Below are 18,324 nucleotides of genomic sequence, written 5' to 3'. Positions count from 1 at the left end.
TGGACATTTCAGTTGTCTCTCAATAAAAAAATATATCAGCCCGAACAGTACACGACTGTTAACTGTTTCATGCAAATATAATTCAGAAATTTTTGTTTTCTTAATTTTTTCCTGAAATTTACTGTTCACCTGGACAAAAAATCAACATTTTTAAAAATCAATTTTCTTTTTTAAATTTTTTTATTTAGAACTTTTTAAAATTTTACTTTTCAACCCGTGAAAAAACAAAATTATTTTTTTTTAATTTTTTATTTCTTTTGAATTTACTGTTCACCCAGTCAACAGGTCAAAACCAGTCAACGGGGAGGGGAGGGTTGAATTCCGCCTGGTTTTGAGAGTTGGGGGGTGTAAACTAGATGGTATTGGAGTTGGGGGTTGTATATTAGACTAGGGCTAGAGTTGAGGGGTGTAATATGCACTTCTCTCAAAAACGTCTTACATTCTGAGACAGAAGGAGTACTTGTCAATTGTCATACACATATGACAGCTGACTCAAATGTTACACCACAATTTTTTTAAGAGAATTGTGTTAAGCCCATATACCCATGAGTTTCTACGAGGTAGCATTGTCAGTGAGGAAGAGAATCACTGATGGGTCGTTAATCTTTGACACTTCAGCACAAAGTTCTGACTGTCAACTGCTCAACGCACACAATTGGCCAACATGCATCAATGCATCATTATGAGATATTGCGGAATTTACATTTTGTGTAACTAGTATAGTATTATTCCTCTCCTTTCATCAACAATAATCAACCGGAGAAAATACGGAATCTACTCTGACATTATATCAGTGATTACATAATGCGTGTCTTCTGCAGCTCCTACTACGTGCTCTACTAAAAAGGACTTGCATTCCCGGCGGCACACGTTCTGCTGATCTACTACAAAAGTGCAGGACCTGTGAAGACCAAAGCCTCGTTTGCATTTGTGACTTTGATCATGATTTGTGGAGACATGCTGGCGAGTGACCAGAAAAATTGCTTCTTGGCTTCTTGCAAAGGAAGACAACTGCAAACCCATCGTACAGAAATTCTGTAACATCGTCAGTATTACATTGGTAAGCATGGATCGTCCTTAACAGTTCATCCTCTTTCAGAACGGTTAGTTTTCGCCTCGTTGAGATGGAAATCAAGCGAGTCAAGTTCATCATGGTTTTTTCTTCTTAAATAAAAGAAAAAGCTCATCACTGAGGGGTGATCCTCAGATCGATTCCGAAGCTCATGCCGCTGTAAGCGAGCGGCGCGTACATCCACATCTCGTCAGAGCTGAGCACCTGATCATGAAACAACCTTTCTGGTAAGAGACATCAAGATCACACAAAGTTCCTAGGAAAGAAAGGTCTAATACAACCATGAATATTATGCTTACCTTGATCTGTAGCTGCAAGAACTTGACGTAGAGGACTGCCTCCTCCAGCATAGTGCTGAGATCCACCTGTCAAGATATGTCACAACAGTCAGAACATACTAGCAGGCAGCAACTTATTAGTAACCAATGCAATCTCTAGTTGAATTTCTTTTGCAAAATGTAATGTATGTACGCGAGAGTTACTTTGGTTCCGTTGGGCACCAGCTTCTGCAGGACTCGGAGTCTGTCGTTAATCTTCTCCCTTCTTCTCTGCATTGGACAGAACAAAACTCTGAAGTCTGAACCAATCCACTGAAACGGTCGTATTGAATTGACCTGCGGGGCTGCACATGCATTGAGCTCACCTTCGCATAGAGGCTCTGGGGATCGGCCGCAGACCCGCGGCCGGCCCGCACTTTCACGGTGCCGCCGCCGGCGACGTTGGCCTCCTCGCCGCCGTCCCCCTGGGAGCAATTGGACTCGTTGTCCGAGCAGTAGCTGCTGGATCGCCGCTTCTGCTGCGCCATCTTGGTCTTGGATGTGACAGACTTCTCCCCCTGCATGATCACGGCCAATTAAACTGAATCAGCCCCGCGCCCTCGCCACGGTACGCAAGTAAACTCTTCAGCTATAGCTATCGATCGAAGTTGCGTTACGCCATGCCTTGTGATCTGCAGCTCGAGCCTTCTTCTTGTGCCGTCCAAGATCCCCTCCCTGATCATGGGCATGGCCGGCCTGAAAAACCTTCCGCTTCGGCGTTGCGGCGGCACCGTCGCCATTGCTGTCGCGATCGCTGAGGAGGTAACCAGCACCAGCGCGGACGCGACCGCGACCAGCGGGGGGCGAAGGGCCGGGGACCATGTTGCCATTGCCACCACGCTTGCCGGCCCTCTCCTCCTTCCGGGAGAGGTTGAGGTCGATGGAGCCGCAGTAGGAGAGCGTGTTGATCCCGAGCGACACGTCGGGCTCGCCGAGGAAGTCGTAGCCGCCGTCGAAGCACGGGTACGGCGCCGTCAGGAACTGCGCCACGATCTCCGACTCCTCCTCGTCCGGCGCGTGGCATGGCGACCACCGCGCGGCCTCCTGCGACCTGACGGCAGCTGCCTGCAACCGCAACATTGTGTACTACTGTCCAAGCGATCGAGGCGAATGGTGCGACGCAAGCACGGAGAGACGGACGCTAGCTGCACTGCGACGTACTGTAGGGAGTAGCTAGCTAGGGAGCATGCACGCAAGTGGATGACGGTGTGTACGTACGTGCTCGTATATATGGCCATTGAGGTTGAGATGAGCTCAAAATTGTTTCTTGCACAGCTCAGGCGCTGCTAGTGCTGGTGCTAGGTGCAAGCTGGGTAACGGCTGATTCGGTCGGCAAAATGTCAGAAGTCTCAAGAGAAAACACTAGTGGTAGTATACAAATACTACCATCTCGAAGAGAAAAATGGGAAATGATTGGTAAGATACTGAGAACATTCTTGTGACAACTGACAACACAGAAACATAGTCTCTTTTAGGGTGCTTGGATCCAAGGGACTATTTTTAGTCTGACTAAAAATAATCTTTTTTAGAGGCTTAAGTTCCAAGTACCCCTGACTAAAGAGAGGCTAGGACTAGTCTTGAGGCTAAAAATTTTTAGTCATAGGAAACCTACTAAAATATGTATTAGCTCTCTCTCTCCTCATTTAATTCCTCTTTTTTAACACATGCGAGTTCTGGATTGGAGGGTTTGGAGGATAATAAATGCTTAATAACTTGATTTTAGTCTCTTTAATATTTGGATCCAAGCATGGGTGAGGCTAGCAAGTTTTAGTCCCACTACTTTTAATCATGGGACTAAAACGTATCCAATCACCCTCATAGTAACATGGACTGAAACTGTGCTGAGTTCGTGCGCGCCTGTGAGAGTGAGCGCCAGTAAATTCATGCACTTAGATCTGAAACACCATTTACATGACCTGTATGGTTACCTTTTGATTTATCCTGTCCAAGAAAAAAATAAAATGCGATATTGCGATGAAATCTTCAAAGCGAGTTTTAATTTGTGTTACAACTGTCATCTAGCTCGCCGGACGCCGCGGATCGCCCCTTGAGCCTCTCTAAAGTGATGCACTATCAACGTGAATCCGAATTAACAATGTGTTAACGAATGATATTTCTGCTAATGAGCTTGCAAGGCTTGGGGTGCTAAATATAAAGGACAGCTTTGAGGTTTTTCTTCTGAAAATTTTAGCAGCTAGCAAGGCGCGTTATGCATGATATTCAGCTTTGTTAAGTGCCGGTGTAGCTAGCTGTGGCCATTGGGCGTTGCAAGCACGTCCAAACTTGTTAAACAAAAAGCGCGTCCACATGCTGACAGTCTTGCAAGCTGCAGCGCTGGAGACTGCGTGGCTGTCACAGTATATGGTTTGATTTTCTTTTGGAATAATTGGTCGTAGGCTGGCCGTAGCCACCAGCATTACTGGCGTGTAAGTATCTATGATTACATGTTGTATGCACTTTTTTTTAGAGTCATGGGAGACCGCCACACACGCCGGCCTGCTCCATTATTTGAATGAAATAGGATACGGAGTTCAAAGGAAATGCCAGTAAAACAAAAGCCGCATCAGTCGACTCAGGCAAGTACTAGACTAAAATTACAACCAATGGCTAAAGTAACCGCCCCAACAAAGAGCAAACTGGGAGGACAAGACCAAAACCAAGGGTACAATCATAAAGATTTGCTATTTCATTAATCAAGAGAGAAGGTTTAGGCATACGCCCACAACGCGGGGAAAAACGACCACTCTGGCGGCATTACATTAGTCAAGTGTCTCGCGCCCGCTAATGCCCAAAGATGGGCCTCCTCCTTGATCCTCCTAACAACCATCATGGTGGGGTTGGCAGCGTTGTGGAAAACTCTTGTATTGCGTTCCTTCCAAATCTCTCATGAGACTAACATCATCAACATAGTGAGAGCCTTCCTATGCGGTCTTGTCTTGTCCACCGTATCGACGCACCAACCTCTCATGGAGGTGGCATTTGCCCAAGCCAAGGCAGAGGAATCAAGAAGGCCGAGCCAGTTGGCGATCTCCGCCCAAATACGAGTCATAAAATGACATTGGGTGAGGAGGTGCACAACAGACTCGGGAGCTTGTTTGCAAAGAGCGCAAGACCGCCGTTTAGCCATCCCGATGGTGTAGTCTATCAGTTGTTCAAATCTTATTTTGTAAGACCAACCAACCGAAGAACTTACAATTTGGGCCAAATGGTTGTCGGCATGGTCAAGACGGCGAGACCCTCAAATTGCGCCTTGTAAGCCGAGGACACAAAGTACATGCCATCAACAGAGAGCTTCTAATTAATTGAATCGCGAACCCCATCGGTGAGGGTGATGTCGACGAGCCTTTCCCAATTCCTGGATGTGGGGGAGAGAGATCTTTGTGATGTATATTGATTTCGGTAATCCAATTTTTGTTCGTCAACGGCTTTCTAACCGAACAAGACTTCTTATGCGAGAGCTAAAAAAATCTTGGGCATAATATCCATCGGTCAGAGCCCCTCCAACCACGGAGATTACCAAAACCTGGTCGTGTTTTCGTCCCCAACAACCACTCCTATGGCATAAGCGAATAAATCACGGTCCTCGGGAGTGCACGAGCATCCTAGGCCAAGCCACATGCACTCCCAAGGGCGTGGCTTGGCCTAGTATGCACGACCTCAAGAAGTTTGCTTTGGCGCTCCACCTGGTGGAAGGCCACTTCAAGACAAAGCGCGAGGAACTGACACATGAGATTAACGGTCTCAAGGAGACAGCAACGACGGCAAATCGTGTTGGCCACACGGGTCCACGCCGAAGCCGAGATAGCCTCACTCCGGAAGCAGGTGGGGGACGTTGCGTCTGTTGTGGAGCGGGTGAGGGAGGAGGCGGACCAGGCTCGGGGGCGGCAGCATGAACATTCCAAGATGTTCCAAGCCCTCGAGTTGCGAGCCCGTCGGGCTTTGGACTCTATTTACAAGGAGGACGTTGCCAGTCCCCTCGAGACTGGTGATGCCAACTATCTTGACTTCTTTGCCAAGGTCGTGGAGCGGCTTGAGGACGACGCTAAGAAGGTGGGCAAAATCGTCAAAGAATAATGTCGTGACCTCCTTACCCAAGCGGCGACACGTGTCTTCAGGCATCTCCTTTGCACCAACCCCAACTTCGACTTCGAAGCCGTGATAGCTCCCGTCCCGGAGGACCTCCACAACATGCTGGGGAAGGTGGTGGAGGACCATGTGGATGCCGCCGTGCTTAGTTATGGCTGGGCCACCGCCGGGTGGGTCCAGGCCACCAGACCAATTAGTTTAGCCCTACAAACTGTCGTGTGGGGCCATCTCCCTAATTAACCTATAGATTAAACTAAATAATTTTAGTTGATTAGCTCAACCACAGACAACGGGTCCCCCTTGGCTAATTAAGAATTAACCAACTAAATTAAACCTATGTTAAACAAGTAGTCTATGACAAGTGGGACCCTTTCACTAATTCAGTGGCTAAGGTTTAGTATAACCCCCTCCCTATGACATGTGTGTTGGGGAACGTAGCATTCAATTTCAAAATTTCCTACGCTCACGAAGATCTATCTAGGAGATGCATAGCAACGAGAGGGGGAGATTGTGTCCACGTACCCGCGTAGACCGAAAGCGGAAGCGTTTGAAAACGCAGTTGATGTAGTCGAACTTCTTCTTGTTCTGACAGATCAAGCACCGAACGTACGACACCTCCGAGTTCTGCACACGTTCAGCTCGATGACGTCCCTCGAACTCTTGATCCAGCAAAGTGTTGAGGGAGAGTTCCGTCAGCACGACGGCGTGGTGACGGTGATGGTGAAGTGATCCGCGCAGGGATTCACCTAAGCACTACGTGAATATGACTGGAGGCGTATACTGTGGAGGGGGACGTCGCACACGGCTAACAATGATTCGTGTGTGTTCTAGCGGTGCCCCCCTTCATATATATAGGTTGGAGGGGAGGAGAGGCAGCCAAGGGGGCACCCCAAGCAGGAGGAATCCTACTTGGGCGCCTCCCCATTCGGCCTCTCCCCTTTCCTATTCCTATTCGGAGTAGGAAGGGAAGAGGGGGAAGGGGGAATCCTATTCCCTTTTTCCTTTCCTCCTTCCCCTTTCCTTCTCCAATTTGGCCAGCCCATATGGGAGGGGCGCACCAGCCCCTTTGTGGCTGGTGTGTTTCCCCTCTTGGCCCATAAGGCCCATATCTTTTTCCGGGGGTTCCCGAAACCCCTTCCGATGACCCGATAAGTACCCAGTGCATCCCGAAACACTTCCGGTGTCCGAATACCATCGTCCTATATATCAATCTTTACCTCTCATCCATTTCGAGACTCCTCGTCATGTCCGTGATCTCATCCGGGACTCCGAACAACATTGGGTCACAAAATCACATAACTCATATAATACAAAATCGTCATCGAACGTTAAGCGTGCGGACCCTACGGGTTCGAGAGCTATCTAGACATGGCCGAGACATCTCTCCGGTCAATAACCAATAGAGGAACCTGGATGCTCATATTGGCTCCCACATATTCTATGAAGATCTTTATCGGTCGACCGTGATGACAACATACGTTACTCCCTTTGTCATCGGTATGTTACTTGCCCGAGATTCGATCGTCGGTATCTTCATACCTAGTTCAATCTTGTTACCGGCAAGTCTCTTTACTCGTTCCGTAATACATCATCGTACATTAGTCACATTGCTTGCAAGGCTTATTATGATGTGCATTACCGAGAGGGCCCAGAGATACATCTCCGATACTCGGAGTGACAAATCTTAATCTCGATCTATGCCAACCCAACAAACACCTTCGGAGATACCTGTAGAGCATATTTATAATCACCTAGTTACGTTGTGACGTTTGGTAGCACAGAAGGTATTACTCCGGTATCCGGGAGTTGCATAATCTTATAGTTGAAGGAATATGTATTTGACATGAAGAAAGCAATAGCAATAAAACTGAACGATCAATATGCTATGCTAATGGATGGGTCTTGTCCATCACATCATTCTGCTAATGATGTGATCCCATTCATCAAATGGCAACACATGTCTATGGTTAGGAAACTTAACCATCTTTGATTAACGAGCTAGTCTAGTAGAGGCTTACTAGGGACACGGTGTTTTGTATATGTATCCACACATGTATCAAGTTTCCGGTTAATACAATTCTAGCATGAATAATAAAAATTTATCATGATATAAGGAAATATAAAATAACAACTTTATTATTGCCTCTAGGGCATATTTCCTTCAGTCTCCCACTTGCACTAGAGTCAATAATCTAGTTCACATCGCCATGTGATTTAACACCAATAGTTCACATCTTTATGTGATTAACACCCATAGTTCACATTGCCATGTGACCAACACCCAAAGGGTTTACTAGAGTCAATAATCTAGTTCACATCACTATGTGATTAACACCCAAAGAGTACTAAGGTGTGATCATGTTTTGCTTGTGATAGAAGTTTAGTCAACGGGTCTGCCATATTCAGATCCGTATGTATTTTGCAAATTTTTATGTCTACAATGCTCTGCACGGAGCTACTCTAGCTAATTGTTCCCACTTTCAATATGTATCTAGATTGAGACTCAGAGTCATCCAAATCAGTGTCAAAGCTTGCATCGATGTAGCTCCTTACGACAAACTCTTTGTCACCTCCATAACCGAGAAACATTTCCTTAGTCCTCTTTAGGTACCTAAGGATAATTTTGACCGTTGTCCAGTGATCTACTCCTGGATCACTATTGTACCCACTTTCCAAACTCATGGCAAGGTACACAATAGGTCTGGTATACAACATGGTATACTTTATAGAACCTATGGCTGAGGCATAGGGAACGACTTTCATTCTCTCTCTATCTTCTGCCGTGGTCGGTTTTTGAGTCTTACTCAACTTCATACCTTACAACTCAGGCAAGAACTCCTTCTTTGACTGATCCATTTTGAACTCCTTCAAAATCTTATCAAGGTATGTACTCATCGAAAGTCTTATCAAGCGTCTTAATCTATCTCTATAGATCTTGATGCCCAATATGTAAGCAGCTTCACCCACGTCTTTCTTTGAAAAACTCCTTTCAAACACTCCTTTATGCTTTCCAATTTTTTTACATCATTTCCGATCAGCAATATATCATTCACATATACTTATCAGAAAAGCTGTAGTGTTCCCACTCACTTTCTTGTAAATACAGGCTTCACCGCAAGTCTGTATAAAACTATATGCTTTGATCAACTCATCAAAACGTATATTCCAACTCCGAGATGCTTGCACCAGTTCCATAGATGGATCGCTGGAGCTTGCACACTTTGTTAGCACCTTTAGGATCGACAAAACCTTTGGTTGCATCATATACAACTCTTCTTTAAGAAATACATTAAGGAATGTAGTTTTGACATCCATTTGCCAGATTTCATAAAATGCGGCAATTGCTAACATGATTCAGACAGACTTAAGCATCGCTATGAGTGAGAAAATCTCATCGTAGTCAGCACCTTGAACTTGTCGAAAATATTTTGCGACAATTCGGGCTTTGTAGATAGTAACACTACCATCATCGTCCGTCTTCCTCTTGAAGATCCATTTATTCTCAATGGCTTGCCGATCATCGGGGAAGTCCACCAAAGTACACACTTTGCTCTCATACATGGATCCTATCTCAGATTCATGGCCTCAAGCCATTTTGCGGAATCTGGGCTCATCATCGCTTCCTCATAGTTCATAGGTTCGTCATGGTCTAGTAACATGACTTCCAGAACAGGATTACCGTACCACTCTGGTGCGGAACATGCTCTGGTTGACCTACGAGGTTTGGTAGTAACTTGATCTGAAGTTCCATGATCATTATCATTAGCTTCCTCTCTTGTTGGTGTAGGCATCACGGAAACATTTTCTGTGATGAGCAACTTTCCAATTCGAGAGAAGGTACAATTACCTCATCAAGTTCTACTTTCCTCCCACTCACTTCTTTTGAGAGAAACTCCTTCTCTAAAAAGGATCCATTCTTAGCAACAAAGATCTTGCCTTCGGATCTGTTCTAGAAGGTATACCCAACAGTTTCTTTTGGGTATCCTATGAAGACGCACTTCTCCGATTTGGGTTCAAGCTTATCAGGCTGAAACTTTTTCACATAAGCATCGCAACCCCAAACTTTAAGAAACGACAACTTAGGTTTCTTGCCAAACCATAGTTCATACGGTGTCGTCTCAACGGATTTAGATGGTGCCCTATTTAACGTGAATGCAATTGTCTCTAATGCATAACCCCAAAATGATAGTGGTAAATCGGTAAGAGACATCATAGATCGTACCATATCTAATAAAGTATAGTTACGACATTCGGATACACCATGTGGTGTTCCAGGTGACGTGAGTTGTGAAGCTATTCCACATTGTTTTAAATGAAGGCCAAACTCGTAAATCAAATATTCGCCTCCGCGATCAGATCATAGAAACTTTATTTTCTTGTTACGATGATTCACCACTCCATTCTGAAATTCCTTGAACTTTTCAAATGTTTCAGACTTGTGTTTCATTAAGTAGATATACCCATATATCTGCTCAAATCATATGTGAAGGTCAAAAAATAATGATACCCGCCGCGTGCCTCAACACTCATTGGACCGCATACATCGGTATGTATTATTTCCAATAAGTCAGTTGCTCGCTGCATTGTTTCGGAGAACGGAGTTTTAGTCATCTTGCCCATGTGGCATGGTTCGCAACTATCGAATGATTCATAATCAAATGATTCCAAAAGTCCATCTGCATGGAGTTTCTTCATGCGTTTTACACCAACATGACCTAAACGGCAGTGCCACAAGTATGTTGCACTATCATTATTAACTTTGCATCTTTTGGCATCAATATTATGAATATGTGTATCACTACAATCAAGATTCAATAAACCATTCACACTGGGTGTATGACCATAGAAGGTTTTATTCATGTAAACAGAACAACAATTGTTCTCTGACTTTAAATGAATAACCGTATTGCAATAAACATGAACTAATCATATTCACGCTCAACTCAAACACCAAATAACATTTATTTTAGGTCCAACACTAATCCCAAAGGTAAAAGGAGTGTGCGATGGTGATCTTATCAACCTTGGAATCACTTCCAACACACATCCTCACCTCGCCCTTAACTAGTATCTGTTCATTTTGCAACTCTCGTTTCGAGTTACAAATCTTAGCAACTGAACCGGTATCAAATACCCAGGGGCTACTATGAACACAAGTAAAGTACATATCAAAAACATGTATATCAAATATACCTTTGTTCACTTTGCCATCCTTCTTATCCGCCAAGTTTTTGGGCAGTTCCGCTTTCAGTGACCATTTCCTTTGTAGTAGAAGCACTCAGTTTCAGGTTTGGGTCTAGCTTTGGGCTTCTTCATGGGAGTGGCAACTTGCTTGCCATTCTTCTTGAAGTTCCCTTTCCTTCCCTTGTCCTTTTTTTGAAACTAGTGGTCTTGTTAACCATCAACACTTGATGCTTTTTCTTGATTTCTACCTTCACTGATTTCAGCATCGTGAAGAGCTTGGGAATCATTTTCATTATCCTTGCATATTATAGTTCATCATGAAGTTCTAGTAACTTGGTGATAGTGATTAGAGAACTCTGTCAATCATTATCTTATCTGAAAGATTAACTCCCACTTGATTCAAGCAATTGTAGTACCCAGACATTCTGAGCACATGCTCACTAGCTGAGCTATTCTCCTCCATCTTGTAGGCAAAGTACTTGTCAGAGGTCTCATACCTCTCGACACGGGCATGAGTCTAAAATACTGATTTCAACTCTTGGAACATCTCATATGCTCCATGGCGTTCAAAACATTTTTGAAGTCCCGGTTCTAAGCCGTAAATCATGGTGCACTAAACTATAAAGTAGTCGTCGTACCGAGCTTGTCAAATGTTCATAACGTCTGCATCTGCTCCTGCAATAGGTCTGTCACCTAGTGGTGAACCAAGGACATAATTTTTCTGTGCAGCAATGAGGATAATCCTCAGATCACAGACCTACTCCGCATCATTGCTACTATCATATTTCAACTTAGTTTTCTCTAGGAACATATCAAAAAATAAAACAGGGAGCTATATCGCGAGTTATTGATCTACAACATATATATGCAAAACTATCAAGACCAAGTTCATAATAAATTAAGTTCAATTAATCATATTACTTAAGAACTCCCACTTAGATAGACATCCCTCGAGTTATCTAAATGATCACGTGATCCATATCAACTAAACCATGTCCGATCATCACGTGAGATGGAGTAGTCATTAATGGTGAACATCTCTATGTTGATCATATCTACTATATGATTCACGTTCGACCTTTCGGTCTCCATTGTTCAGAGGCCATGTCTGTACATGCTAGGCTCGTCAAGTTTAACCTGTGTATTCCGCATGTGCAAAACTGTCTTGCACCCGTTGTATGTGAACATAGAGCTTATCACACCTGATCATCACGTGGTGTCTCAGCACGACGAACTGTCGCAACGGTGCATACTCAGGGAGAACACTTGTACCTTGAAATTTTAGTAAGGGATCATCTTATAATGCTACCGCCGTACTAACCAAAATAAGATGCATAAAAGATAAACATCACATGCAGTCAAAATATGTGACATGATATGGCCATCATCATCTTGTGCCTTTGATCTCCATCTCCAAAGCACCGTCATGATCTCCATCGTCACCGGCTTGTGTAGCGACCAGACCTCAACAGTCTGATCTCTGTGCTCCGGTGTCATCCCTGGATCAGTAATGCTGACACTACACAGTACTTGGAGGATTTATAACAGAGTAGCAATCACACACTTATTACATCGAGTGTCTCAATAGAGAACTTATTACAATAAATATGGCTTAAGGCCATCTAATAACGATAAAAGCGGAAGGCTTGGAAGATAAGTGAGTACATCAACTCCAACGGCATCACTGAGTATAGAACCACGACCTAAAAACTCCTTAATCGTCGTCTGAAAAGTCTGCAACATTAACGTTGCAGCCCAAAACGGGTCAGCACATGGAATATGCTGGCAAGGTAACACATAGAGAGTAATGGAATGAAACAACTATACTATATGCATATTTGGCTGGTGGAAATCTCTATGGTTATAGTTTTGCGTAAAGCCAATTTTTCCCTACTGCAAAGGAATAAATTTTATTTAACTATCATGGTAGTTGTTAAACATTGAGAATGGTTGACAGCATTCTCAATCCCAATTAAACATCATCATTAAACCCAACAAACTTAATTTAAAGTAACATGATGAGATTCACATGATAGTCCAGGTACTAGATACTCAAGATGTCCATAACCGGGGACACGGCTAATCATGATTAGTTTATTACACTCTGCAGAGGTTTGCGCACTTTTCCCCACAAGACTCGATCGCCTCCGTTTGGTTTCTCGCACTACATGGTGTTTGAGAAGACGGATGACCGAGACATAGTCTTTCAGAGGCTCCGGCGACGGCAGGCGGCGACGGCGGCGGCGGGGTCGGGCGGCGCGGTACGGTTTCGGGGGCGCGGGCTGGCTGGCTTCGGACTCCAAAAGAAATACTAAACGGACTCCAAAAATCCCAAAATAAATTTTCCTGAGCTTCTAAAATCAAGCCGCACAAGGTGAACATTTATTTGGGGGCCTAAATGCAATTTTGAAAAACGCACATTTTTCCTAAATTCAAATAAAATACTGAAAAACTCTGAAATAAAATCTTATTCGATTTTATTATTAAATCCTCAATATTTCTTTATTTTGGGAAAGTCATTTTATTCCCTCTCTCATATTTTTGTAATAGAAATAATTGATGAAAAATAATTAAAATCAAATGATCCTATCTTCAAAATTTGAGAAAACTCAAATATGAAAATAACGAAATCCCCAACTCTCTCCGTGGGTCCTTGAGTTGCGTAGAATTTCTAGGATCAAAACCAAAAGCAAAATAAAATATGATATGCATTGATGATCTAATGTATAACATTCCAAATTGAAAATTTGGGATGTTACAAACCTACCCCCCTTAAGATGAATCTCGCCCTCGAGATTCGGGTTGGCTAGAAAATAGGTGAGGGTAGTCCTTGAGCAAATCTTCCTCTCGTTCCCAGGTGGCTTCATCCTCTGTGTGGTGGCTCCACTGAACTTTGCAAAACTTGATAACCTTGCTGCGAGTGACTCGGCTGGCAAACTCGAGAATCTTAATTGGTTTCTCCTCATAGGTCAAATCATTATCCAACTGGATTGTTTCCTATGGCACTGTGTCTCTCAAGGGTATGTCAGCCATCTCCGCGTGGCACTTCTTTAACTGAGAAACGTGGAACACATCATGAACTCCTAACAATCCTTCGGGCAATTCCAACTTGTAGGCCACTTCTCCCATACGTTCCAATACTCGGTATGGTCCTACAAATCGTGGCGCTAACTTTCCCTTAACACCAAAACGCTTTGTTCCTCGAAGTGGGGATACTCGAAGATAAACTCGGTCTCCGACTTCGTAAACTGTCTCCTTGCGTTTAGAATCTGCGTAGCTCTTCTGCCTGGACTGGGCTATCTTGAGCCTATCGCGAATCAACTTCACCTTCTGTTCAGACTCTTTAATCAAGTCAGGTCCAAACAACTGGCGGTCTCCAACTTCGTCCCACGACAACGGTGTCCTGCACCTCCTTCCGTACAAAGCTTCAAAAGGGGCCATCTTTAAACTGGTTTGGTAACTGTTGTTGGAAGAGAACTCTGCATATGGCAAATTGTTGTCCCAACTAGATCCATAATCTAGCGCACAGGCTCTCAGCATATCCTCCAAAATCTGATTGACTCTCTCAGTCTGTCCATCTGTCTGTGGATGAAAAGCTGTACTGAATTCTAGCCTGGTACCCAAAGTTTCATGCAACTGCTTCCAGAACTTTGAGGTAAACTGGGTTCCTCTATCTGATACGATACTCCTCGGAACTCCATGTAGACATACGATTCTGGTCATGTATATCTTTGCCAACTTAGCACTGGTGTACGTGGTCTTTATTGGGATGAAATGAGCTACCTTCGTCAACCGATCGACTACAACCCAAATCGAGTCATAGCCTGAACGAGTCCTGGGTAATCCCATGATAAAATCCATGCCTAACTTATCCCACTTCCATTCGGGTATCGGCAATGGCTATAGCAATCCTGCTGGCTTCTGATGCTCTGCCTTTACTCTCTGACATACATCACAAACTGCTACATACTCCGCAATATCCTTCTTCATTCCGGTCCACCAGAAAATATCCTTCAAATCCAAATACATCTTGGTATTTCCTGGGTGAATCGAATATGGTGAATCGTGTGCCTCTTGCAGAATTAGCTTCCTAATCTCCGGGTCATTGGGCACATAAACACGGTCTTCAAACCATAGGGTGTCGTGCTCATCCTCACGAAATCCTTTAGCCTTTCCTTCGCTTATTTTCTCCTTTATAGAGGCAATCTCCTTGTCAGTCTTCTGAGTTTCTCTGATTCTATCCATCAAAGTTGACTGAATCTCCAATGCTGCTACATAGCCTCTAGGAACTATTCCCAAACATAACTCTCGAAGATTTTCGGCTAACTCCCTTGGTATTTCTCCCGTCATTAATGTATTGACATGGCTCTTACGGCTTAATGCGTCAGCTACTACATTAGCCTTTCCGGGATGGTAATGCAATCTCATATCATAATCCTTGATGAGCTCCAACCATCTCCTTTGTCTGAGGTTTAACTCCTTCTGTGTGAAAATGTATTTCAAACTCTTATGATCCGTGTACACCTCACAATGGTTTCCAATGAGGAAATGTCTCCATGTTTTCAATGCATGCACTACGGCTGCTAATTCCAAATCATGCGTAGCATAATTCAACTCATGAGGTTTTAGTTGTCTTGAGGCATATGAAACAACTCTCCCTTCCTGCATAAGCACTGCTCCAAGTCCTCGACGTGAAGCGTCGCAATACACCTCATAATCCTTGGTCTGATCTGGCAAAATCAACACTGGTGAAGTAACCAAACGTTTCTTCAACTCCTGGAAACTAGCCTCACATTCCTCAGTCCATTTGAACTTGGTATCCTTCTTTAATAACTCCATCATAGGCTTTGCAATTTTTGAGAAATTCTCAATGAATCTCCGGTAGTATCCTGCGAGTCCAAGAAAGCTCCGGATCTCTCCAACTGTGGTTGGTGCTTCCCACTTGGTCACGGTATCAACTTTAGTGGGATCTACTGCTATTCCTTCTCCGGATATAACGTGTCCGAGGAATCCTACTTTCTTCAACCAAAACTCACATTTGCTGAACTTGGCATACAACTGATGTTCTCTGAGCTAACCAAGTACCAAACGCAAATGCTCCTTATGCTCCTCTTCATTTTTCGAGTAAACCAGAATATCATCTATGAACACCACGACGAACTTATCTAAGAACTCCATAAACACTTTGTTCATCATGTTCATAAAATAGGCAGGTGCGTTAGTCAGACCAAATGACATAATGGTATACTCGTACAGCCCATACCTGGTGGTAAAAGCTGTCTTAGGAATATCCTGTTCTCGAATCTTCAACTAGTGGTATCCTGATCGCAGATCGATCTTGGAAAATACCTTAGCTCCTTGCAATCGATCAAACAGATCATTGATCATTGGTAGTGGGTACTTGTTCTTGATCGTTACTTCATTCAATCCTCGATAATCAACAACCATCCCTAACGATCCATCCTTCTTCTCCACTAGGAGTACTGGCGATCCCCAAGGCGAAGAACTTGGGCGAATGTAACCTTTATCCAGCAACTCCTTAATCTACTTCTTAATTTCCACCAAATCCTTTGTAGGCATCCTGTATGGTCTCTTCGATATTGGCCCTGTGCCTGGCAATAGCTTAATCAAAAACTCAATGTCTCTATCCGGTGGCATGCCTGGCAACTCCTCTGGAAATACATCAGGGAATTCCTTTACCACTGGTACTTCCTCCTGCACAACTCCTGTTAAGCAATTTACTTGAGTCCCTTTTGGCACATGCCGGGATACATACTTGATCCTTCTCCCTTCTGGGGTAGTAAGCAAAATTGTCTTACTGGCGCAATCGATGTTTCCTCCGTACATCGACAGCCAATCCATACCCAGAATTACATCCAATCCTTGTGATTCCAAAATGATCAAATCCGAGGGAAACACATGCCTACCTATACTCAATGGCACTTGAAAACATCCTTGACTAGCCATATACTCCGCTCCTGGTGAGCTTACTAGCATAGGTGTTCTAAGAACCTTAGTGGGAAGGTTATACTTATCCACAAATCCCCTTGATATGTATGATTGTGATGCACCAGTATCAAAAAGAACGAGTGCAGTAAATGACTTAACCAAAAACTTACCGATTACGGCATCCGGCTGTTCTTCAACCTCCTCCACGTTAACATGGTTCACCCGTCCCCTGTTGAAAGGGTTAGACTTCTTCCCAGAACTTCATTGCCATTCTGGCCTTCAGGACATTCATTGGCATAATGTCCGGTCTTCTGACACTTAAAGCAAGTGACTTGGCTCAGGTCCTTCTTGGCTGGGGTTGATGGGTTGGTACGGTTCTGGCCGTTGCTTCCTCCATTGCCATTACCATTCTTGGTGCCATTGTGATTGTGCGAGCTACCTCCTCCATGGGTATGCTGAAAATGTCCTCCCGATCTAGGGGTAAAACGTGGCTTCTGCTGAGCTCCTGAATTGTACTTCCCTTGTCCATACTTCCTCTTGCGATTCTCAATTTGCTGCTGCTTGCCTTCAATCATAAGAGCACGGTCTACCAACTCTTGGTAGTTGTTGAAGGTTGCTACCATCAACTGCATGCTTAACTCATCATTCAGTCCTTCCAGAAACTTCTCCTGCTTGGCTGCATCCGTAGCAACGTCATCTGGGGCATAACGTGCTAATTTACTAAAGTCCTCCACATACTGGCCAACTATCCATCCTCCTTAGCGCAAGTTGCGAAACTCACGCTTTTTCATGGCCATAGCTCCTGCTGAAACATGGGCAGTACGAAAGGCCTGCTGAAACTGGTCCCATGTGATAGTGACGACAGGGAAAGTGGCTGTGAAATTCTCACACCATGATGCTGCGGGTCCTTCAAGCTGATGTGCAGCAAACTTCACCTTCTCCGCATCTATGCATCCTATTGTGGTCAACTCTCTAGCTGTTCACTAGCTGAGCTATTCTCCTCCATCTTGTAGGCAAAGTACTTGTCAGAGGTCTCATACCTCTCGACACGGGCATGAGTCTGAAATACTGATTTCAACTCTTGGAACATCTCATATGCTCCATGGCGTTCAAAACATTTTTGAAGTCCCGGTTCTAAGCCGTAAATCATGGTGCACTAAACTATAAAGTAGTCGTCGTACCGAGCTTGTCAAATGTTCATAACGTCTGCATCTACTCCTGCAATAGGTCTGTCACCTAGTGGTGAACCAAGGACATAATTTTTCTGTGCAGCAATGAGGATAATCCTCAGATCACAGACCTACTCCGCATCATTGCTACTATCATATTTCAACTTAGTTTTCTCTAGGAACATATCAAAAAATAAAACAGGGAGCTATATCGCGAGTTATTGATCTACAACATATATATGCAAAACTATCAAGACCAAGTTCATAATAAATTAAGTTCAATTAATCATATTACTTAAGAAATTCCCACTTAGATAGACATCCCTCGAGTTATCTAAATGATCACGTGATCCATATCAACTAAACCATGTCCGATCATCACGTGAGATGGAGTAGTCATTAATGGTGAACATCTCTATGTTGATCATATCTACTATATGATTCACATTCGAACTTTCGGTCTCTGCTGTTCCGAGGCCATGTATGTACATGCTAGGCTCATCAAGTTTAACCCATGTATTCCGCATGTGCAAAACTGTCTTGCACC

General features: G+C 43.9%; 1 protein-coding gene across 1 annotated transcript; it reads right to left on the bottom strand.

Moving 5' to 3' along the window:
* Window positions 1–648: 648 nt before the first annotated feature.
* On the bottom strand, window positions 649–2,004 carry LOC125506006 (transcription factor RSL2-like). The gene is made up of 4 exons (XM_048670890.1): window positions 1,716–2,004; window positions 1,555–1,620; window positions 1,372–1,437; window positions 649–1,276 (listed from the first exon to the last, which is right to left on the bottom strand). Exons 1-4 carry the CDS (start codon window positions 1,911–1,913, stop codon window positions 1,187–1,189), a joined length of 420 nt encoding a protein of 139 aa, XP_048526847.1. The 5' UTR covers window positions 1,914–2,004; the 3' UTR covers window positions 649–1,186.
* Window positions 2,005–18,324: the final 16,320 nt, after the last annotated feature.

The sequence above is a fragment of the Triticum urartu genome, chromosome 5 (assembly GCF_003073215.2).
Source record: "Triticum urartu cultivar G1812 chromosome 5, Tu2.1, whole genome shotgun sequence".
NCBI classification, from domain to species: Eukaryota; Viridiplantae; Streptophyta; class Magnoliopsida; order Poales; family Poaceae; genus Triticum; species Triticum urartu.
Note: the sequence above shows the minus strand (reverse complement) of the source record. Positions and strands in the feature narration are given on the sequence as shown.